The 25,413-nt window shown below is 40.7% G+C and overlaps 1 protein-coding gene across 1 annotated transcript; it reads right to left on the bottom strand.

The window, feature by feature from the left end:
* Positions 1-212: 212 nt before the first annotated feature.
* On the bottom strand, positions 213-24,828 carry BMP3 (bone morphogenetic protein 3). Its single transcript, XM_068542119.1, has 3 exons — positions 24,504-24,828; positions 7,474-8,384; positions 213-404 (listed from the first exon to the last, which is right to left on the bottom strand). The coding sequence occupies exons 1-3, from the start codon at positions 24,826-24,828 to the stop codon at positions 213-215; spliced, it is 1,428 nt and encodes a 475-aa protein (XP_068398220.1).
* Positions 24,829-25,413: the final 585 nt, after the last annotated feature.

Raw genomic sequence — 25,413 nt, forward strand, 5'->3', positions numbered from 1 at the left:
GTCCATATGTTCTAAAATCTTGCTTTGAGTTACATTCAGAAACAGATATAGTCCAGTTCTCCCTGGTGGAAATCATCAGTCTATTTACTCATTCTCTTTTGACTATTACAAAATCTTTTGAAATGAAAGACACTGGCAGTGCCAAAAAAAATAAAAGTCCATAAAAATAAACTAATGATTGAATTAAGCATTCAGATGAGTTCTTTGCCGGGTTATCTGCAAGCGCAAGACTCTACCGTCATGTTTGGATATACCTTAAGTACCACATTCTTATTTTCATCAAAGAATAAGATGCTGAGCGAGGACATCTTTTCTGGCACACAGCAAGGCTCAGGAATCCCAGGAACAACGCCCACAGCTCTCACTATACTCTGGATGGTAGCATGATTTGATGGCTTCAAAGACTGGAAAAGAAAATGGAGAACACCAGTTAGGTGGAACTGCTTTTCCGCTCTCCAGCCCTCATCGCTAAAATGTATATATTATGAATTTGTTTCAACAGCTTACTAAAGCCCTGGCATCATTACACATTCAACCCAACCTCCAATATCACCATCACCAAAAAGGTGATTTGTCATTTACTAAGTGCCGGCTCAGTGCCAGGCATGTTCTGTGTAGTATTTCTAATCCTTACAACAAAACAACCATCTCGTACATTTTACAGGTAGAGACATAGACTCAGAAAGCTTAAACGACATGTCTAAAGTCATGTAGACATGTAGATTGAGGATTTTAATCCAGTTTTTAAAGCAAGAATCGTTTAATTAAAAATGACTTACTCCCCAGAGGATTAATACACCCTAGGTTGTTTTGGATAACAGGATTGCAACGGAAACAATTTGATCTTGATCCTATGCTAATCATAAAGAACCCTTAACAGGAACCTATTTAACATAGATATTTTTGCCATTGCTATAGTGAAATTTATACTTTGTTTTAAAAATAACACCGGCGTGTCGAGAGGCATTGATTTAGTTAATGATTACCACCAGGATGAATTGATGGTGATTACACAATTGGCCACTGGGGGTCACTGTTGCTCAGTGGGTTCAGACTTAAAGGTTGTAGCGCCTTCTAAGTCTCGGGCACATCCTCAGGGAATAATCTAGAGGGCCTGAGGTTATCCCATAGCTGTCAGAAGTTTGACCAAAGAAACCTGGGTAAAAGCTGTTCCCCAGAAATGCCAAATGGGATCATTAACATCCACGGGAGACGTGTGGTTTTATCTAGAGAGTATCATCCAGCTCTGCTAAGCATTGAAGACTGGTCACTCTTCCAAGCCCAGAATGCTTAGGTATTGCCAGAGTGGTAAGAACGTCTTCATGAGCGGTGCCACAATTTTCAACATTAGTTCTCCCCAATGTCTCTTTTAAGCAGATGAAACCAGTTTTGTTTCAAACAAATTTAAAAACAGGAATTTGGTAACTTGCCAGAGATCATGTGTCAATTCAGGAGTGGGATTTAGGCCAAAGCTCTGGTTTTCTAATGTCAAGATTTTGAGCCATGTTTCAGAGGCACCTCTGCCCCCAGTGAATTAATTGGTATTCTAATTTTACACACCTGAAACTCCCAGTATGGGAAACTGGAACAAGTTAAAAGGTTAAGAGTATATACAAGCCAAGGAAGAAGCAAATAATATAGAAAGCTGGCACAGTGTAAAAAAAAAAAATAGGATTGGGGGAAGGGGGGCAGAAAAAGGGCAAATCTGATCTGTCTCCTTTCATCTTTCAATCTTAGTGAAAAAAAGTTATCCATACATTAGATTTCAACATTATTGCTAACAGGCACAAATGATTTTAAAATTAGTCTCGATGATGGCCAGCTGCCTTATTTACTCTTTCTTGCTAGAGATTTTAAGTGTGTGTTAAGAAGAGTAGTTAACTTACAATTAAGTAGCATTGCAAAGAAAGGTATCCTCTCCCCTTAAGGATAAGAAGTCTATGTTGCTCTGTTTTGCATATCATGTGCCCTGTGGCATCAATACTGTCTGTGTAATTGACAAAGTGCAATCCGTATTGTACAACAGGGCTCAATGGCCACTGTTTGCTATTTCATTAGTATTGGTGATTTCTAAAGAAAACTTTTGCAGCTACACTTTTCTCTACGAATTTATTTTTAAGATTCCATCATCCAAACAGCATATGAAAATGCTCCAAAGGATTTTTTGAAAACCATAGATTTTATGACAAGATTCTGTTATTGTTAATGTTTTACTGACTCCTATACTATACTATTTAATTTTCATATAAAGTAGATCTATTTAAGTAGACGAGGACTTGATCCATAAATCCTGCTGTGCGCGGCTAGTCCTGAAGCAGAGCCGGCTCTCTGGGCACTGAATTAATACTTGCCAAATGGATGAAATACTTATAAATAACAACACACCCTCCATTGTACCTATTTCTGTGGGAATAATTCCCATCAACAAAAATAAAAGGTTCTGAGCAAATGACCTGGCGCAGATATGGAAGATATTCATGGGTGTTCCCTAGGAAAATTCCTGTCATTTTTTTTTTTTTTTTTTTTTTTTTTTTTAAAGCTCTAACTCACAAATGATAGAGTCAGGAACTTTGAGCTGTCTCTGGTGGGCTCACTGGAATCCAGGTGCAAGCCCTTGATTCCCTGCTGGTGTGTCTTATCAGTAACCTCTCTGTTTTCGAGGGAGTTGTCCCCTTTTTTCTCACTGTGAAGTTCTCTGATCAAGCTGCCATGACCAGGAATAATTATGTCATGCACAAAAGATCCATGCGGTCATTTGCTAGGGTGGAGCATTTGCCAGTTTATCATTTTTGTTTGTTTTTGAGCTCCGATTACATTTCTCAGGACTCTCTTTACGTAGCTTAAGAAACCTAGCGATGACAAATGCAAACCTGTGTTGTTTTTCTCCCCAGCCTCCCTTTTTATTGAAGGTGAAACATGACATCGACATCTGTTTAGGTCATTTTCTTAATTTTTTGCTTAGGTAGCTCGGTACATCAAGATTTAGGATTTTTAGAGTTCGTCTTCATGATCAGAGATTGGAACTGGAAACCTCAGGAAATTAATTGAGGGCGCATCATTTTGACCTCATCCATGTGAATTTCTTCTTTATATAGGATGCTTGGTTCAAAGTGTTTAGCTTCTTTGCTCCCTAATTCTGCGTCTTTGCTATTCCCAGCCTTTGCACCATTCCATGCAAAAAGTCCTTCACTCCTCCGATCCTTGCTGGTTCCCTTGGACCTCTGTCAGCAACAATGGCTCAATCATTCTCATCTGAAATCTCTGTTTTCCATCTCTTTTATGGTGGTGAGGGGAGGCAAAAAGCCTACGGCTTGGCTAAAGCTACATGGGTATTTCTCATCTCATGGCAGAATGCCAGGGGTCTCTCTCCCTGGGAGGACAGATTGGCTGTAGGGGCTAGAAATCAGAAAAATTCAAGCTGCCGTGTCTGTGAATGAAATCTGCAGTGGTCAGGCCCGCACCTGCCAAGCTGTGGATGATGTCCTCGAGTTGAATTTGATTACAAATGCATTAGCAGGGGAGAGTATGTCATCAGCTCCAAGCCTTCATTCCTGACTCAGGCCATGGGGTTTCGCTCTACACTCTTCCAATCCAGCCCACATGGGTGTGATAGCCCAGAAACTATCTAATTGGAATCAGTGAAAGGGCAAAGCCTGGAATTTGGGAAAGGCAGAACACAGCTGTTCTGAATTACAGACAGGTTGTCAACTTTTGCAGACAAAGAACCCGCTCTAGAGAGCAGGCTCTCACTCAGGAGGCCAGAAGGAAGGAGGGCCAGCAGAGGAGCCTGGCCTGGGAGAAATTTTCTCTGGGGCAAAATGTATATCTACAGTCTGAAAGTTCTTTGGCACCTCACTTATTCCACATGTGTTTGTACTGATCTGGTCAGAGACCTTGTTTTCCTCTGTTGCTCAGACTATACTTTTATTGAAATAGTTTACTCTGCTTACCATGGTGGACACCGCTGATAACAGCAACACTGATTAGTTACCCCTGACGTCACAGCTTCACACTGCTTCACGCTTCCCATCCTTTAGGTGACTGTACCATTTGAAAGACACAAAGCCTGGAACACTTAAAGGGAACCACTAAAAAGCTTGAAAAGCAGATCCACACAAGGTGATGAGAGACTGAGAACTCCACATCACAGCCAAACTTCTACTCTAAACTTGGCAGAAGGAAATCTCCAACTCAGAGATAAAACACCCTTATCCCTGTTACATCTCCCTATAGTTCTGATGCCATCTCAAGTTGTGACAAATATTATCATGAGTTCAGTGCTGCAACCAATGCCCTCCTGATTCTGTTACCCTCCAAAGAGGTTATGGACTATTGGACCGAAGGGAGAATCCAGTTTGAGGTTTTGTGATGTTTAAAAAGGGGTAAGAGGGGGCTTCCCTGGTGGCGCAGTGGTTGAGAATCTGCCTGCCAATGCAGGGGACACGGGCTCAAGCCCTGGTCTGGGAAGATCCCACATGCTGCGGAGCAACTGGGCCCATGAGCCACAATTACTGAGCCTGCGCGTCTGGAGTCTGTGCTCTGCAACAAGAGAGGCTGCGATAGTGAGAGGCCCGCGCACCGCGATGAAGAGTGGCCCCTGCTTGCCGCAACTAGAGAAAGCCCTCGCACAGAAACGAAGACCCAACACAGCCATAAATAAATAAATGAATTAATTAATTTAAAAAAAAAAGGGGGGTAAGAAACGTATACAAAACTTTTTCTTGTCTTACATCTTTTATTCTTTTGACCTCTTTTCCTAAGTGGTTTTTCTTCAGTCCCCTACATTTGATTTTCTATTCTCCTCAGTCCATTGGCCATTAATACAGCAATAATAATAAACAATTGCCATTAATAATCATGTCAATGGCAAAAATTTATTGAATGCCTACTAAGCACAAGGTGATCTATGATCTCATTTTCCCACTGTTTTCATCATGTAGATACTATGATATTTTTATTTACTGCGGTAACTGTTTCAAAGATGAGAAAACTAACATACAGAAAGTTTGAGTAACTCCTCCCACCCCAGCAAAAAAAATACAAAAAACACAAAGCTGGTAAGAGGTGGAACCAAGTTTTAAGGCAAAAGGATTTGACGACTCAAAGTACGATGTGTGAACCAGTAGCACCAGCAACATCCAAGGGCTTGTGGGATACATAGAATATTAGGCTCGAGCCTCAGAACCACTGCATCAGAACCTACAGATTAACAAGATCCTGAGGCAAATTGCAGCCATCTTAAGGTTAAGGAAGCCAGCTATGGGGCTTCCCTGGTGGCGCAGTGGTTGAGAATCCGCCTGCCAATGCAGGGGACACGGGTTCGAGCCCTGCTCTGGGAAGATCCCACATGCCGCGGAGCAACTAGGCCCATGAGCCACAACTACTGAGCCTGCGCATCTGGAGCCTGTGCTCCGCAACAAGAGAGGCCGCGATAGTGAGAGGCCCGTGCACCGCGATGAGGAGTGGCCCCCACTTGCTGCAACTAGAGAAAGCACTCGCACAGAAACGAAGACCCAACACAGCCAAAAATAAATAAATAAATAAATAAAAAATAAAAATAAAGGCATTCCTTTAAAAAAAAAAAGTTTAAAAAAAATTAAAAAAAAAAAAAAGAAACCCAGCTATGATCGAGCATACGCATTTAATCATTCTGTTGCACTACCACACTCCTTTCCTTAAACTTATCTCTTCTATTCTTAACTAACGCTCGTAAGTTTTTGAATTATTATTCTTTAGATCACTGAGAGCCATGATGAAGATCTATGGAAGCAAGGTTTTTGAACAGGAAAAGCAAGCGGAGCCAACAGGAAATGGGAGAGGTAAATTGGGGTAATTGCGGAGACCAGGCCAGGTAAGCTAACTGACTAAGTATCTCCACGTTATCATGGCTCCCTGGGTCTTAAAATCTGGAGTCAAGAGGAAAGAGGGAAACTCCTTCCCCAGGCTACCTAGAAGAAACCACAGTTTATGAGAGTGAGAGGAATTACTTGGAAGACTCAGAGACCCACTTAAAATCAGTCATCCCAGGTTTAGAGACAGTTTGAATCCATTTCTGCCTCTCAATGCCACAAAGCAAGCCACACTGTAAAATAGAGGTTCATCACTGCCTGTTATATTTGGCATCTTTGTTGTGTGTTTTAAATGCTATCCCAGTTCGACCAAGTTTCGTTTGATCAGTAAAATGTCCTTTATAAATATTTAGACAAGATAAGGCAGTTTATGTCATTATAAATGTATATAATGCTTACTTTGTGTTTGCGTTGACAAAACATGGAATTCACAAGGTCTAGAAAATGTAGAAAGCTCATCCTCCTGAGACATTGTAACAGGAAAATGGGATTTCAGTCAAGGTCCTGGCCCTGAGGCTGACCTGGTCTTGTTCAGTCAGCCCTTTGCTTTATGGGTGTGTTGCCCTTAGCATCCCAATGATCACAGGCCTGTAACATGAACAAGCTGCTTTAAAGATCTGTAGGCAGAAGTTGGTCACTTTTTGAGGCAAAGGGTTTTTTTCCTCCATCAACATACAATAGCAGAAGTTGATTCACTTCAAGTTTTGCAACAAACAAACAAACAAAAACAAAACGAAACAAAAAAAACACTCTTATTCTTCCTCTGAATTCTATTTCTAGGAACACTTTTCATTGTATAATTCAAATTGTTAACAAGCTAAGAATGAAAGTGCAGCAATAAGCTTAACGGAAGGCAAAGGGGTACAAATATGTTTTATTAACTCTAAATTCAAAGAGAACAGTCACTGGGACTTGCTGTGCAAGATGGAGGTGGGGTTGGGAAGGCTTCTGAGAATATATCTGTCAGGATTCTGAGTACTGATAGGAGGAAGTTCAGTCCATCGATTTTGGAAGAGGCACAGGTAAGCTCTGACCGGATGAAATGCATCTTAGAAGTCTACAGAGTCATCGTTCTCTATTCTGACTCCTGTTTTGATATTTATCAGAGAAGCAAATGATATAAGCATCTGGTGGATTTCATGAGGCAAGTTTTCCTAGCCCAACCCTGGTGCTAAGCCCCATGACAATTCATCTCACAAGAGACTATCAAAAATGTTCTGAATCAGGGCATCAGTCCAATTAGTCCTTCCTTTTGCTCTCATGACAGTCACTCATTCCCTGAATACCCCCTCAAAGATCAGCCTTCTACCACTTGGCGCTTGCTTGTTGTGGACCGGCACAGATTCACATGTGACCAGGTAGCTGAATATGCACTGTGTTTGGAAACAATGCAAAAAACATGCTTTACACATACATTTTTTTCTCATATCCTTCTTCATACCAATATTGACTTCGTATTACTTTAACAACCATTAAAGAAAAACCAAGCATAACCATGTTACCTATTACACTTCAGAATGCAAGAATAAAGGCCCAGATGGATTTTGTAAATGAAAACACACACTCAACTTGTGCCTTTCTACTCTGTGGAAATAGGAAGGACAGGACAAAGAACAATGGCTACCTTTGGCATGGGGAACTGGCATGCTCCGGAGCAATAATAGGCATCAAAGGACTTGGGGGAGATAATCCATTCACTCCAGCCAATATCTGCAAAGTCCACTTTAAGGTACCGCCTGGCACAATTGCGAGGTTCAATCCATTGCTTTCTTCTTGCCTTCTTCAGGGTCTGTTCATCAAACTGGAGTGTCTGGCTCTTCTGGTGAGGTCCCTTTCTCTGTTTCTTTTTGTTCTTACTCTTTTCAGGGGGCTGAGTCTGAAGAGTCTTGTAAGGTTTTCTCTCCTCCCATACCCCATCCTCCTTATACTGATATTCTGCCCCAGGAAGCTCATTGTTCTGCAGAGGTAGCAGGACCCCAGTAGAGCGCTTCTTCCTCCGTTCAGTAGAAAGGGCAGCCCTGATATGGCTATCCAGTTTGGGCACAGCTCCAGTGGGGAAATTCCGGTGTCCTTGCAAGCTTGATACCACACTCTCGGGCTCAGAAATTGCAATATCATTGGCATACACCAAGATATAAGGCTCAGGAAAGGGTGTTATCTTCTTTGGCAGCTGGTGTCCTTTGGAAGTAATGTTAAATCCTATGAGGAACTCCTCATTTTCTTTGGCTTTCCTCAAAAGTTGAGTGATGTCTTTAGACAACCAGGAAACAAAATCTCGATGAAGTTTCGCTCCATCTACTGAAAGATGACCCAGGAGTTGACTTTGGTTTCCGGTGGATTTGAGGATCCATGTAGAGAGCTCAATCTGAATGTGTTTCCTTTGGGTATGATGTGAGCATCCTTGGGACACAGGACAACTCAGGCTGATATTTATTAGCTCTCCAATATAGAAATACAGTGTGGCAGATAAAATGTTTTCAGACTTGGTTAGAGAAGTCAGGTTAAAAATATGCAGTTTCTCATTTTCAAGGGTCCCTAGGAAGAAAAAAAAAAAAAAAAAGAAAGTAAACAGGAGTAAACGTGACCCCTACCTCACATCATATACAAAAATTAACTCAAACTGAACGAATGACCTAAATATAAGTACTAAAATCATAAAATTCTTAGAAGAAAACATAGGGGTAAAATCTTCATGGCTTTGGATTTGACAGTGGATTTTTATATATGACACCCAAAGTGCAAGTAAGAAAAGAAAATAACATATAAATCAAAAAAGTAGATAAATCCATAAAATAGGTAAACTGGACTTCATCAAAACTTAAAATTATGTGCATCAAAAGACATTATCAAGAAAGTCTGTACAACCTACAAAATGGAGAAAATATTTTCAAATCATATATATGATAAAATCTAGGACCCAGAATATAAAAATAACCCTTACAACTCAAAACAAAAAGACAAACAGACCAATAAAAAATGAGCAAAGGAATCAAATAGACATTTCTCCAAAGAAGATATACAAATAGCCAACAAGCACATGAAAAGATACTCAACATCATTAGTCATCAGAAAAATGTAAATCAAAACCAAAATGAGGTACCATTTGACATATACTAGGTTGGCTATAATAAGAAAAACAAGATAACAAGTGTTAGTGAGGATGTGGAGAAATTGGAACACTTTTACATTGCTGGCTATAATGTAAAATGGTTCAGCTGCTGTGGAAAACAGTTTGACAATTCCTCAAAGTTAAACATAGAAATATCACATGACCCCACAATTCTACCCCAGGTGTAAACCCAAAGGAATTGAAAACAGGTGTTCAAACAAGTACACGTACATGCATGTTTATAGCAGCACTACTCTTCACAATAGCCAAAAGGTAGAAACAACTCAATGTCCATCAATGGGTGAATGGATAAATAAATGTGGTATAGTCATATAATGGAACATTATTCAGCCATAAAAAGGAATGAGGGATTGATAATACTACAATGTGGACGAACCTTGAAAACATTGTGCTAAATGAAAGAAGTCAGACACAAAATGTCCCATGTTGTACGATTCCATTTACGTGAAATATCCAGAACAGGTAAATCCATAGAGACAGAATGCAGACTAGTGTTTGCCAGGGACTGGATGTGGAGAAATTGCTTAATGGGTAGGGGGTTTTACTTTGGGATTATAGAAATATTTTGGAACTAGATAAACCTGGTGGTTGCACAACACTGTGAAGGTACCAAATGCCCCTGAGTTGTTCACTTAAAAATAACTATGCTTAAATTATGTAATTTTCACCACAATTAAACAAAAGGAGTAATTTTATAAACTGGATGAAGATGAAAGCAAGGATCAGCCATTTTTACTAATTTTCTCTTTCCTTTACTGAAACACACTTGTAAACTTAGTGGTATGAGAGCTGAGAGTTCTGGCTTTTAATTATGAGACTGCCAAGAACTATTCCTGTAATTTTGGCACAGTGCCATGATAGCATCTTATCTGAAGCAGCGTCTAGCCTATTGGTTACAAGCATTAGTGGAAGTAAATTCACTTTGATTCAATTCCTGGCTCAGCCGCTTATTAACTATGTAACTAGTGTTCTCATTCATTAAATGGAATAATACTCCTGTCACCAGAATTAAATGAGATGTGTGTAAATCAGTTCAGGGGGTCCAGTAAGTGTTTCTTAAGTATAAATTATTGTTGTTATTAGTGCTGGTGTTAACCGTAATACAGGGATTACCCCTTCTTCTATCTTCCTCACAAAGTTAAGGGTGCAGGATGAGGGTGGGTAAGCAAGACCATATAGCTCCATCTTCAGATAACATCTGAAAACATGAGTCACACATTAGAAAGTGTCATGAAGAATTAGTGCTGTTGTGGAGCTTGTCTAAAGTTTATGACATTACATGAACATAAGAGTTGAATTGCTTCTATAGAGTGCAACAAAATTATTGAAACTGAGCAATTTGTATATCCAAGTCTTCAGATGCAGAAATGAGAGAGAGTAACAGAATGGACGATTGATTAGTAAGGGCAGAAATTGGTTCCTGTTCTTGAGATCATCTAATGAGCTAATGGTAAGGCTGAGCTTAGGCTCAAGAATCCCCTGTCCTGGGATCGGTCACCAGAGCCTGGGCCCTCCTCCATACACTTGTTTCATATACATATTTGTTTCAGAAACATACACGCAATCGTGAAATTATGCTCTTGATCAAAAACATATTTTAGTGAAAACATTTTTATAAAGATCTGGAAACTTAAAATGAGTTCATTGAGTCCCCATGTATAAGGGAAGTGCAGTGGGAAACATATTTTACTCATTTGTAACATTGTGTGAGGGAAAAGGAGTAAACTGCCATTTGTGAATGTTTGTATAATCCATGACACCAGGATAATATTTTACAGACCTTTATAACAAAGCCATGGCATCAGACTTGTTCAGACTCTAGCTTTAATTCATACTTTTAATTCATACATTCAAAAAGCGTGTACTTTTACCCAGATGGAAGTTTTAAATGGAAGGAAGAGAAGTCACTCTGTTCTAGGTATGTGGCAATCAGATGGTTGCCAAACGAACACAGTGGCAGGGAAGAAATGAACTCCGAGGGATGTGGGTGGTCGTGTCTTATTGGGGAAACCAATCCTACTCCTTTCCCTACATTTTGCTTCAAACTATTTCCTTCTTTCACACACGTTTCCAGACACCTTGTGCCCTGCTGTTAACCAGCCTCCGCCTTGTGTCTAATCTTCAATATCGTCTCATAAATGTCACAGAACTCGCCATATTGCCTCTTCAGATGGCTTTAATTTTAATTCAGTGCCTTCGTTTGAAGTCAAAACCCTATGGCCCAGCCTCAGCTCCACCACACCCAATAGCTGTACTCAGGCAAATTACCTAAACTCTTCGAGTCTCAGTTTGCTCACCTGTAAAATGAACCCAATAGTATCAACGGCAGAGTTGTTGTGAGAATTAATTGAAAGAATGCAGGTAATGCACATAGCCCTTAGGAAAAAACTCAATGAATGTTAGCTAACTAGACCTGCAATGTCCACTAGGATAGCAACTAGTCACTTAAGTTTGAATTGAGATGTGCCGTAAGTGTAAAATACACACTGTATTTCGAAGCCTTAGTATAAAATATCACATTAATATATTTTATATTGATTACGTGTTGAAATCATAATATTTGGATACACTGGGTTAAATGTTGTGATACTGTGATTTATAATAAGAAATACATATTTGGTCTTCGTCTCCGTTTCTGGTCTAGAACTCCGAAAACTCTAGGAATTTCCTAAGTGATGAGAGCCATAAGGTGTCCTTTGTTATGTTAATGAGGTGACTTTTGGAGGTCACCTAAGAATGGGGTCTGGCTGCCTGGGAACCAACCCTGTGATTGGGGATTTGCACTTTCAGCTCTAATCCCCACCTCTGGGGTGGGGAGAGGGGCTGAGGGTTGAATTAATCACCAATGGCCAATGATTTAATCAGCCATGCCTACATAATGAAGCTGTAACAGGGAAGAGCCAAGTCTGACAACATACTGGATCTGTTTCTTTTACTTTAACCTTTGCCTTCCGCTGCTTTTGTTCGCTAAAAGGATACTGTCTGTACATAATGGCCTGCCTCGGGGAACCCTGTTCCTCTGCCTGAATGTTAAACCAAAGTGCCTTTGTTCAGGGAAGCATCCTGACCCTGTCCACCTGTGGATGGCTGCAAGAAAGAAGAAATTAACACATCCCCTCCCCGAGGCTGGCCATTCCAGGGGATATTCGCAAAACTTATGGCCTTTTTACTTTACTTCCTCATCTCCTCTCCCTCTCTGTGCTATAAAAGAAACTGGCATCCAAACCCTGATAAGATGGTTTTTCAGAGACACTAGTCTGCCATCTTCTTGTCCTTTGCAAATAAAGTCGTATTCCTTGACTCAACACCTCGTCTCCAATTTTTTGTCCTGTCCTGTGGCGAGCAGAGCGAACTTGGACTCGGTAACAAAGCCTCCATAAAAATTTTAAAAAACAAGGTTTGGAGAGCTTCTGGGTTGGTGAACAAATGGAGATTGGGGAGAGTGGAATGCCTAGAGAGGGCATGGAATCTCCAAGCCCTTTCCCCTACCTTGCCCTCTGCATCTCTTTTATCTGGCTGTTCCTGAGTTATATCTTTTTATGCTAAACTGGTAATCTAGTGAGTAAATGGGTTTCCTGAGTTCTGTGAGCCACTCTGGCAAATTAACCAAACCCAAGGAGGAGGCTGTGGGAAACTCCAATCTGTAGCTAGTTTGGTCAGAGGCACAGGAAACAACCTGAGTTCGGGGCTGGCATCTGAAGTGGAGGACAGTCTTGTGGGACTGAGCCCTTTACCTAGGGAATTTGATGCTGTCTTCGGGTAGATGGTGGGAGAATTCAGTTGAATTCTCAGACCCCCTGCTGGTGTTCAAGAATTGCTTGTTGGTGTGGGCGCAGAACATTTAAAATGTAATATATTATTGAAATTAATTCCTCCTTTCGCTTCTCATATTTTTTAATGTGGCTACCAAAATTTTTAAATTACATATGTGGCTCACATCTGTGGTTCAAAGTAAATTTCTCTTGGACAGTGGAATGACCACCATTTTTGTGGTCATATAGCCCAAAAGGAAAGAAAAAAGGCATTGTTTTTCAAAGGCGGTGAAGAATTAGGAATTTGCTAAACATGAATATGCAAACCAAAATGTAAGTTGAGCAAAAGATTATTTTCTTGGAATGCCAACACACCTTCCTTTATTAAGGACATATTATATTAAGATAATTTTGGTGAATACTTTAAAATTTTCCCTCCAGCTGTAGCTAATCAGTTCAATCTGCAATCAAAAGTCTAAGACCAACAGACTGCTCTAAAATAGAGTTAAATGGGCAGTTGAGCAACAGTGCTTTATGGCAAAGCAATTATACACATAGCTTCAATTGTGCTATTTGTGTATTACACATATACAACCACTACAACCAACAAAGAACAGGAACTAAAGCAAAACAAATGTTTTACTTTAATAAATATGAATTGAATACCTATTAGGTGCTGGACCCTTGGCTGGGTCCCAGGGCTGCCCAGTGGCCACTGCTGTCCACACCAGGACAAGGGGAAAAGATTAATATGCAGGTAGCTACACCGTCATGATGCTACTTTCCGTCGAAGTCAAAGGTATTAACTATGCTTTTGGACCACAAAGGAGGGAGCAATGAACTTTCCCCATGTATGGGGAAGAGGGACATATGGGGAAGATGCAACCTTTAACCAGACTTTTAAGAATGAGGAGAGAAAGACAAATATCATATGATATCGCTTATATTTGGAATTTAAAAAAAAGATATAAATGCGCTTATATACAAAATAGCAATAGACCCACAGACATAGAAAACAAGCTTATGGTTACCAAAGGGGAAGGTGGGGAGGGATAAATTAGGAGGTTGGGATTAACAGATACACACTACTATATATAAAATAGATAACCAACAAGGAGCTACTGTACAGGGAACTACACTCAATATTTTGCAGTAACCTATAAGGTAAAAGAATCTGAAAAAGAATATATATATATGTATAACTGAATCACTTTGCTGTATACCTGAGACTAACACGGCATTGTAAATCAACTATACTTCAATTTAAAAAAAAAAATGAAAGGAAAAGGGAGTGTTGGGGAGGAGATAAAAGCAGCACATTCTAGCCACAAGCAGTGCGGGACATCTGGAAGATTTTGCATGAGCAATATTTCCAATGTTTAATGGAAACTTATAAAAATATCCCAGATTAACGTGGTTATTCGAAGTCCTTACGGACACCTAAGCTGCTGAAATTCAGAAAAGGAATGGCCAATTCACATTTAGCTCCTAACTAAAGGTGTTGTATGATACGTAGCACTCGATGCCTTTGCTATTTCCACCCAGATGAGGAGACGCATTACCTCTGCCTGCCCTAGATCTCCCTCCTCCCTACGTCTTTTAAAACAATGAGCTAGAAGTCTCAACAGTTCCACAAAACATTCCTTGATTTCTTTAACCCATACTTTATTTTTGCCTTCCCTGACTTTAAACATTTCGTTTCCATGCAAGTCAATGCTCTTTTCCCTAAAGCAAGTCAACAAATACTTAGTCTTTATAAACGGACAAAAAGAGTAGTTAGAGAGCTGCATGGAGTTGAGTAGATGAGTGCAGTAGAGTATATAAGATAAGATAAATACCTCCCTGCAAGTTGAAATATGTGGTAATAATATCTATTCAATTACTCTCATGCTTTTTTAGATTTTATATTAAATTAACTTTTCAAAAAAGTATCTTCTCGTATACTTAACAACAGGAGTTTTGCAGTAGCCTTCTCTCTCTTCCCCATGAGTAGCAGACTTATCTGTGAAGAAGATATCTATGTTGAAATATCAGTGAATGGAAAATGCTTTCGTGTTCACTTTTTCTCTTCTTCTGAAATATTCCGATACTTACTTATTTGGAATCGATGAATCCGGAAACGGAGGTATACTTTCTGGTTAATAAGAACAAACATATAATAATAATATTAAAAAGCAATGGCAGATGTTATCAGGTTACAAAACAATAGTTTATGTATTTTTAGGCTCTTGGTAGTCTTCAGGTATTAGAGAACGTTACTGTGCCACGCCAATCCAATCCTATCTAGAGTTGCATGCTTAATTCTGGGTGCTCTCATTTTAACTAGTTTATTGATATAAAAGAGAGCAACTAGGAAAGTAACCAAGATGTTGGTCTTAAAGTTATTTCTTACAAATTTGAGTTAAATAGAGAATACGTGCTCTGGAAGAAGAAAAAAAAAAAAGGTTAATCGGTGACATGAGAATTGTTTGCAAATATTTGAGGGGCTGCAGAGAGATCAGGTTTTTTCTTGTCAGTGTCAAAGATGAGAATTAAGTCTAAAGGTGATAGCTGAATGGAACCAGAATCAAGGTCAACGTAAGTAATGACTTTCTAAGTGTCTAGCCTGAGGGTGAGACCCCTGTGGGACCAGGCAGACAGAAGAGAGATGGTCATAATTCAAGACTATTACAGGAGGATCTCTTTATGGTAGGGAAGGTGTGAAAAGTGAACTAGATAACCTCTCAGATCCCTTGCAAAGAACTACGACAGGCTATATATCCAGCTCTTCCTGAGGAAATGTTTTTGATGCCAAAATATAACTACCAATAGGTGGTGCTGTTTTCTTACTGTTTGCTGGCACTAGCACAAACTTGGATTTTCCTTGCTGAGAATGCGTCTACTGTGGTCTAGTTAGATTATCATGCCATTGGCATGATAATCTTATTCTGAATTTTCTAGAGTCATAATACCTGTGAATTGGAAAGGGGTTTAGAAGTCAGGTGAGTTTCGGAACAAGCCATACTTTCCTTTGCACATCTGTTAGGACTTTGCGGCTGCTGCCACTTCTCCCTGAAATGCTTTCACCCAACGTAGTTCTCCTTGATTATTATCCGGATTCGATTTTTAAGGCAAAGCAGAGGCAAGCTTGTCACGACAACCCACTCCTTCGGTTCAGACCCCTCCTCTATTTCTATTTTCATTATATTGTTATTCCTTCCTAAGACCATAAATTCCTTAAAGACAAGGCTCTGTAGTAATTACATCAGACTCTTCAGTCCCAAGCATGGGGCTTAACTCTTAAGCGGTGCTCAATAAATGCTTCTTTTGTGAATAAACAGATTTAGTCCAACCTATTCATTGTAGAAATGTAAAAATGAAGGACCATAAAAGCCAGCCAGCTGGTGAGCATTGATTTTGGAGAGGAACCCAGGTCTTGTACTACCTATATGGACTTTTTAAGGAGTTTGGTTATTAGATAAAGGTAGAAGATCTATTTCTGTTTTCATCTGAAAAGAAAGCACCTGCACCTCATGAAACCAAGGGCTCAGCAAGGAAACTGTGACTTGGGACCAGCTGTACTATTGCGACAGTTCAGTTCCTCTCAGGGAGCAGCCAAGGCAGTGCCCAGGGAGTGGTGAGTGGAAGGTCACCTTCGTGCTGGCCCACACAGAACGTTTTCAAAGGGAAATAGAATATACAATGGAAAGCTTTCTATGTAAAGTCTGATTTTAAAACAAATAGACTAAATGAAATCTTGATGATTTGTTAAATCCCCAGGAAGCAGGGAAAACATTTTAGTCATACAGAAAATATGTAACTAAGAACAACTCTTTTTTTCCACCTCTTTCTCCAAACAAAGCACAGCTGCTAGAAATGCAGGGGTGCCTAGGACAGGGCCATATATGCCCACGGTCACTGGCTGAACATTTGCTGTAGATTATGGAGTCAAGGCTGCAGTTCCTCTATGCCACCTTCCGTTTCCGGGCAAAGGTGAGATGGAGAGATTGTAAATAGAACACAAAGTCAGAATGTGGTTTTTCTTGCAGGGTTACAGTCAAATGACTGACTTTTATGGGATCTCAAAACAACCATTCTCTATGTCCAAAGTAAAACATGGCCAAAGATGGTATAATGTATGTTTTTCTAGAACAGCAAAATGTTCACTGATCAGTTTATCTGCTCTTCGCCTCCATCCAAGGGCATTCCTAGACTGTGAGCTCTCGGAGGGTAGGCCCACGTCCAGATAAAGTTTTGAACTCCTAGTTCTTTGCACAGTCTGGAGCACTGATCCTGAAAAATACTTGTCAAATTTGTTGAATGAGCAACGGTATAAACTTACCAGATTCTAAAGTGTTTCCTACTTCACACTAAAGTGAAAAAGCTTTCAAGTGAAAAAACTTTCAAGTCAGCACAAGGCCTTCTTGGGGATAAATACTGTATGGAGTTTCAGTTCATCAGAAAAGAAGCATTACAAGAACAGTGGTCTATAAAATAGAATAGTTTTGCCATTCAACGTATATGTGGTAAAGTGCCTCGTGGGAAATTCTTTCATGGCAAGTTTCTTTTTAAAGGATCCTTTGCCTGGCAAATAGCTTTTCTACTATGTTTTCTTATCTAGTCCTCTGAACACCTAATTCAGGTCAACTGAACTATTTACTGAGTGCCTACTGTGTGGCAAACTATGCCAGGCCTTCAGAATACAAGCATGACATGAGCTACGCTCTTTGCCCTCCAGAGACTTGGCCCCTGCGACTCAGGCCCCAAACTCTCTGCAGCTGTGAAAGAAGGGTAAGACGTCTTTATCAACTTACTTTTGAACTCCTCCCCAGGGTAAAACTGTCATAAAGACATTAATATACCTTCCAAAGTGAAAGAAAGTTACCCTCACATAAATTAATAAACCATTTGTCTGGGGGAAAGGCCCACTAAAAGGGCCGGATGAGACCAGAACTAGAACGTTAATCAATCCTAGATTTCAGACGCTGGTTATAAGATACTCAGAACTCCAGAGACGTGAGCTTAGAACAGAGTGTCTCAAACATGCATCAGAATCACCTTGATGGCCTGTGAAAACAGAGATTTGTGTGCCCCACACTCAGAGTATGATTCAGATGGTTTGGGTGGGCTGGAGAATTTCTAACAATTCCCAGGTGATGTTGCTACTACCAATCCAGGGACCATATTTTGAGAAAAACAAACTTCAAGAAATCACTATAAAGAGGTGCAACTCTGCTGCTTGCAGCCACCAAGGTCAGGACAGAAACAGTAATTTCTTGAATGTAGGTTTGGCATAGCATAGACTGTATTACAAGAGGACTACTACCGCTTCATATTTACATTGCTACCCAGATATATCCTTTGTGCTACAAACAATTGCAATTATTAATGTTTTACGTAGGTTTAAGGTTTGGTGGGAAGCTAGAGAGAAACAATATCTCCAAATATTAAGAATACCTCATTTATATAGGGCTTCTAAACTTTTAATGCATTTTCACACTCAATTTTTTTCAATTAAGTTGCACCATCTTTCTGTGAGACTAGCACAGTAAGTGTGACTTAAGCCATTTGATAGATGTCAAAACTAGGCCTAGCAATGTTAGATAACTTTATTAATTAGCAATTCAGCCAAGATTAGCATTTAGATCTCTTAATGCTTAGCCTCAGGAAATAGAAAAACTGAAACTCTAGGAATTTATTCTCTTCTTGAAAACCATTTATCTTAACCCATGCCTCAGTGCAGCAATTATACTCAATTCAAACAGTCTTTAGATTAATTCCATGCAATTAAATTAAAATTTTCTTTGAAGGAAAAGCAAAGAGGATCATGTTGGGCCTCAACAGTTTTAATTGTAAAATCAGAGGACTGGGCAAAGAAGCTTTCATTTCTAAAGCTATTGGATGCAATTATTTTATAAAAGGAATATTTAACACTTACTATAATATTTAATAGGAATATTTAATATTTACTCACTCAATAAAGGAAGAAGAACATACTGAAGTTGGTAATACAGTAGGATCAGTTTGTCCAAACACTTTTACTTACAGTGTGCCCAAATAAAATCAAGGCACTGCATTTACTGTGGTTCTATTGCCAAGAAACGATGGGTCGTAAAGGAAGGTAGATCACTGAAGGAGTCAATAAAACACCATGGTCAATTGGCTTTATGACTTACATGCTGATGTTTCAGATGAATAAAGAGACATTCGTGCCTTTAATAATATCATCCCTGAAAATATTCTAGGACACAGCCACTACTAACATATGAATAGACTAGCAATTTTATGGATTGTTAAATATATTCCATAGATGAGGGCTCTTCGGTCATACTGCCATGGTTTACTATGGTCCAAAGTAGATATTATCCTGGTATACTTGTGTCACTTGATTAATACTATGTCAGTGTTTCCATTACAAAATTCTATTTTCATGTGTTCATAACATAATCCTAAAAATTCACTCTGAATTGAAACTTGGCGTAGGAAAGTTCAAATAGAGACTATTTGTGATGCCAAACTTCTTTCCACCATACCACTGAAATAAAGTTATTAAGATACTGATTACTAGGGTATTCACATTGGATATATGAGAAAACCATTAAAATTTTAGGAGAAAATTTCTGACGTAGCACAAAAATCCTGAATAGCAAATACAAAGTATATGCAAAGTTGCTCAATAATTTTCACTAGGCTTTTTGATAGGTATGAGCTTTATTATATCTAATAAATACAGCAAACAAATTGGGATTATATAAGAGATTTGACAGGTGTCTATAACCAAGGATTAATTGTGGTAAAACGTTAAAGAAGTGATGTGCATGATCTCTAGTGAATTTTTCCACAAATAAAGTAGCTTTTCTTTTAAAAGAATAATACCAGATTAGATGTAAAATAATAAATATTAATCCTATAGAAGAAAACAATGAAGGAGAACTCATAGGGAAACAGGCAAAATAAAATTTAATGACAGAAACTCTAAAATTACATTCAGAGAAGTTTAAGATATTTAATCAGGAAGATGGTAGAGTCGGCCCTTGGTATTCGCAGGGAACTGGTTGCAGGACCCCTGCAGATACCAAAAGCCACAGATGTTTAAGTCCCTTATATAAAATGGCATAGTATCTGCATATAACCTACCACATCCTCCCGTACACTTTAAACCATCTCTAGAGTACTTATAATTCAGCAAAATCAAGTTTTGCCTTTGGGAAATTTCTGAAATTTTTCCCCTCAAATATTTTCAATCTGTAGTTGGATCCCTGGTAACCAGGGATGTGGAGGGCCAACTGTACAATGCCAACTGGACTCAAGTCCAAAAACTAACAATGTAAGTAAACATCCTGAATAAACAAATGAGAAACGAGACAGTTTTCAGTCATAATATTCACTTGAATTTTGCATATCTTCTTTCTTGAGAAATCAGGAAGGCTCTGAACCAATGTTTCCCCAAATAGACATCTTAGAACCATAATTCTCTAAAATGCTCTCTTGGGGAGAAAGTGATCCACTCTTAAGAGGGTCCACTAACATTTAAAGGACCTGAAAGGTCCCAGAGCAAACTGATCATTTTTCCCAAACTTATTTGACCATGGAATGCAAATTTATGTAACACCTGTTAACATCTTTTAAAGACCCTCTTTTAAAAAATCTTCTCCTAGAAAATAAGATGATTAGAAATCGTAGGTTTTGAGATGAGCTCAGTATGTCTGAAAAACTGTCTGGCAAATACATCATGATGCCCATTTCTTCTTCCATTTAAGTAAGGGGTTGGACTTGCTTTCTTTAAAGCCTCTTCCAAATACAAAATTGTATAATTCCAAAATGCTTAAGAGCAGGTTTGACATTCACATCTCTATTTAATTTTTAGAAAAATCTGAACTGGGTCAATCAAGTGCTTATAAATTTCCACTGCTTAGATAAAATGCCTGTAACCCTTTTAATATATTCTTAATTATGTATATATTTTTAATGTCCAAATATTTCCCGAGTGAATTATCTGCTTAGGGGATGATTTTCATTGACCCTCGTGGTCTCTTGGTCTCTTTGAGTATGTCTAAACTATACTAAAAAGCTAAATTTAAATTATTTTCTATGTAATACGTTCTCTTTCTCTTTTCCATTAGCATAGATAATCAAGAATTCATGGTATTATGGATTTTTAAATGTCAGAGATTGTAAAGCTGTCTTGCCTATTACAGTAAAAACTTCATTAAGGGCTATCATGTATTCAAAGTAGTGTGTAATTCAAAGCAGCTGCACATCCAGCTCCCCTTCTCCAGATGTACTATTGTTCTTGGAATAAAAACATCAGATAATCTAAGTACGCTTTAATTTCAAGCCTAGTTTCTAGGTGCCAGAAATTTCAAGGTAACTGTGTTTTAATGAAGTTATTACATCCCCTTGCCATCAAATCCATCAAAAATGATGCTTTCCCACTGGCCCATGCATTTTACAGGACTGGCTCCTATTGGAATGATTGTTTAGCCCTTAATTATATCTTTTCTAAAGCCTTACATTTTAGACTTGCACTTCAGAAACATGTCACTTTATAGTTCTTCATTTTTAAAGACTTTTGGTTACAGTAGGAAAGACTCTCCCCTTTCTCACTGAAGGAAAATATTCCTTTTTGGGTCTGACTTTCCTCAATTTTCTTTTCTTTTTGTCTATGAAGTCTGTGTGATTTTTTTTTTTAAAGGTGACATAAATCCACTGAAATGCAACCATTTTTGTAGTTACATGTCATAAATTAAAATAATGATAGTTTCCTAATAAAAACATCTGTGCTTTAATTGCTTTCCCTAAAGAGGTTAAATTTATGATTAAGAAAAATAAGATTAAGTGACTATGGAAATGATGAGAAACTAATGAACACAAAGTATGTATCTTAAAGGATCAAGCCAGGAGAAAACCTCATGTAAAACACTCTTCTTTTATTACATAGAAGCCAAGGACAACTTAAGCTAAGATTAAAATAAAAGCTGATTTCATATCCCTCTTGTCTTCCTTTAAGACGGCGTGTTTTTCTAAAGCCGAACTTCTCTGTCATCGATAATTTTGCAAATTACCTTTTACAAAGGGAAAGATAAAACGTATCTTTATGTAAACCCTTACACATCACAGAAAGACTTATGAGTTCTCCAAACTTACGGTTTTGGCACACCAACTGCACACCATTGAGGGAGGAGAAAAGGGTTAGCAGAGAGTGTATTTAGGATGAATGCCACCCACCATCAAGTAATGGTTTAAGTAGAAAGTAATCAGAGGGAGACCACAGCAGCTAAATTTCAACCAAAGATATTCTAGGTTTAGAACAATAAATAATTTTAGATATGTTCCAAGGAGCAAATAGGGCTCAGATATGTTCCAAGGAGCAAATAGGGCTCTAAGGCTATAACTCAGCCTGAATAAGCACTGGGAAAGTCTGCCAGAACAGCAGCCACTTCATAGATACAGCACACACCTGACCTCCCATTAAAATTTGTAACATCCTTGGTACGGAGAAGCCCATACGTTGTGAAACTTAAACACTACGGACTAGAAAAAACATATCTAATTTATTAATGCAGACAGCATCTTTCGCCTGCATCAGAACATATGTCACAAGATGAAGGATGTTACAGAAATGCTGTTATGGACAAAGGAGAGAGACACACACGAAAACCTTAGCACCTTCCTGGAGCCCTGCCTTATAAAAGCCAGAACTGCCTCATAATAAGGTCCTTCTAGTGTGTTAGTAACTAAACACTCTTGGAAGGGGTCCAAGGCGAACAGTCTCTCCAGGAGTCTCCAAGGTAGTAACAGGACACTTGAGCTTCCACAAAAACCAGTGTCTACAGTTGATGAATAAGTCATTAAGACAGTCTCTAGGATGTTAAAGGAATTACTTTTCTTATCAGGGCACGCAGCCTTGTATATATGCTTCAAGCTGCAATTCATCATTTCAAGGGAACTTCTGGCCTCTGTATCAGAGTTTATCATTTGATGGTATAAGAGTACAGAGAGGCTGATAAGGGACACTCTGAAATTATAATGCATGGAGTGAGCTGGACCCAAAAAAGTAAATGGGGCCTGAGTTATTCAAATCCTTATCCATCTCCCACTCATGGTTCCCTCAGTCTAAAACAAACACACAAAAACACTATACAATAGGTGTGAATGAAACAAACTCACATGCTACTTCCAAACTTCGTGATTCATACTAAAATGAAATTTGCTGATACCAAAAATACTATTCACATTTTGGGTACCTCAGCTCCTCCCTAGGAATAGTACCAAGAAAATGAATATCGAGATAAGAATGATTCAAGTATCTTCATTATTGCCACCTGCCTTGCCCACCCAACTACCCTTGTTTCTCCCACACTACTTCTTCATTGAGCTCTGCCCTTGGAGTTGCACTAAAGTAAACAGGGCATTCCCTGGTGTGGTCAGCTGTCAGGACAGCCTTCTCACGTGGCTGACACACTGTGGATGAACCAGAGCAAGTTTCTGTTTCCGTAGCAAAGGCCACCTCCTTATAGATCGTGCTCGTGGTTTTAAGAAGAAAGTGAAATCTGGTTCAGCTCAGACTATAGCTGAAGACTTCTGCATTAGAAAGCATAATTCACGTTTATTGTAAATGTCATCATGCCTATGAGCTCTAGAGTATATTTACAGTGTCAACCTAGGGCTTTCCTTGATGGATGCTTTCGTGTTCCTCTTTTCCAGGAGTCCTACATATCAAAGCTTTGGGAGATTTCTTTCTAGTGATTCTGACAGAATTGATAGAGCATGAGGCATGGCCCCCTTACTTGAAGTTCTTGGCTATTTTTCAACGGTTCACTGAAGACAGGTCCCTTTATCGTGAAAGTAGTGAACAAAAAAGCCTGGTGCATCCTCAAAGCACATAAAGCGTGTTAGTGTCCAGGAAACTTTCCCTCAAGCTGTTAGCACAAGGGAGGCAGGCTGTTAGCATAAGTTATTTGCTTCACCGCAGGGGCCAGGAGAAACCTTGTTAAGCCATGAATTTCAGTCCGCAGTGATCTGTGTGTTGAAAAACGGGATGAGCAGATTTTCATCGGCGGATTCCAAGAGGTGTTTACGTCCACGGCTGCTCCCCTCCCTCCCAGCCTCCCTCCCAGCTCCTCCCAAGGTGGGTGGTACAGCCCCTATTTGCCCAGATGGGTTTTAAATAATCAAAACACGCAAGCACCTGGTTTAGTTTGTGTGTTTGCCACCAAGGGAGTATCAAGTAGACAGTGCCAAATATAGTAACACAGAGGACGCGAGTTAAGAGGAGGTGCAAGGTCTGGAGAAGCGACTGTCTAAAAGCCCGAGGGAAGGCATCTAGTTCAGGTGTGACTTTTCTCTCTGGTGCCCCCGGGGTTGGCATAAAATGACATCTGCCTCTAGGTAAACATGGTTAAAGCCCAGTCCAAGGGAATTTCCGCTGACCGACTTAAGAAACATCAGCACAAGGTACCCCAGAGAAGCTCCAGACACCCAGGGCAGGAGGACCCAGTGGGCGGCGGGGGGGGGGCGGGTGGCGGAGGCAGCCCCTTCCCTTCTTTCACGCACTTCCTCCAGCCGACCCCCTCCAGGGCTCGGCGCCCTTCTCTCCACTTCTCCCTCTCAATTCGGACTCTTACCATTGGGCTGACTCACAGGCGGAATGCGGGGTGTGACAGGACCGAGGGGCTCGGAGGGCAGCTGGAGGGCGAGGGAAGATCTCTAGGTAACACAGGGCAGACGAGGAAGCCGTGGGGGTCCCGGGAGACACCTGGGGCGGGACCGCGGAAAGGGGGCGCCTCGGGCACTCACCTGCTGCTCGAAAGCTGCGAACCGTGTTGCCCTCGCGCAGGGGCTGGGGGAGCAGAGGCGGCGAGCCCCGCTCCGAGGACCCTGGTGTCCGCGCCGCCTCGGCTCTGCCGCCGCCGCTGTACCTGTCGTAGAGCCGCAGCATGTGCTCTGACACCTTGTCGAGCGGCTGCGGGAGGGGGTCTGGGCCGCCACCTGCCGTGCGGTCGCCTGGCACAGGCTCGCGGAGCTCCGGGAAATGCTGCTTGAGTCTCTGCCCGTGCGCCAGGCTCACGCACAAGCAGCCCAGCCATAGACGGAGCAGTCTGCGCGCCCCAGCCATAGCGAGGTCCGCGTCCGCTGCTGCGTCCTGGGGGGTCCCTCTGCGGCGCGCGGGGCCGGCGGCAGACAGGAAGGTTGAACTCCCAACGGGCTGGGCGAGGGCGCCCGGAGCCCGGACGCTGCTGAGCAGGACAGCGACCGGCCGCACTTTTTTGGCCGGTCGATCGCGGACCGGCAGGTGGGCTCTTCCCCGGCAGCGGCGCGGACCTCACCAGCGCAGGGCGCTGCCGGCGCCGTCTCCACTCGGACCCCAAGAAAGAGCTGAAGTCGTGGCGTGTGTGGCCGGGGTGTTTTCGGATCTGTCTGTACCCTCCCTCCCCGCTTTATTTTCGAGAACAGCCGGCCGAAGTTGCCGCGCTGGGCACGGGGACTAGCGCCGCGTCGGGCGCAGAGACTGAGCGGGGTTGAGCGCCGCGGTCCTGAGGGCGCTCGCTCGCCTTTTGCAAGGATTGGAGCAGCCGCGGTGCGGCCAGTCCGAGTTTTGAGTGTATGCGTGTGTGTGTGTGTGTGTGTGTGTGTGTGTGTGTGTGTTGTGTGCAACAGAGAGAGAGAGAGAGAGACTGCCTTCGTTCTCTGGCTGATCCGC

The sequence above is a fragment of the Eschrichtius robustus genome, chromosome 4 (genome assembly GCF_028021215.1).
Source record: "Eschrichtius robustus isolate mEscRob2 chromosome 4, mEscRob2.pri, whole genome shotgun sequence".
NCBI lineage: Eukaryota > Metazoa > Chordata > Mammalia > Artiodactyla > Eschrichtiidae > Eschrichtius > Eschrichtius robustus.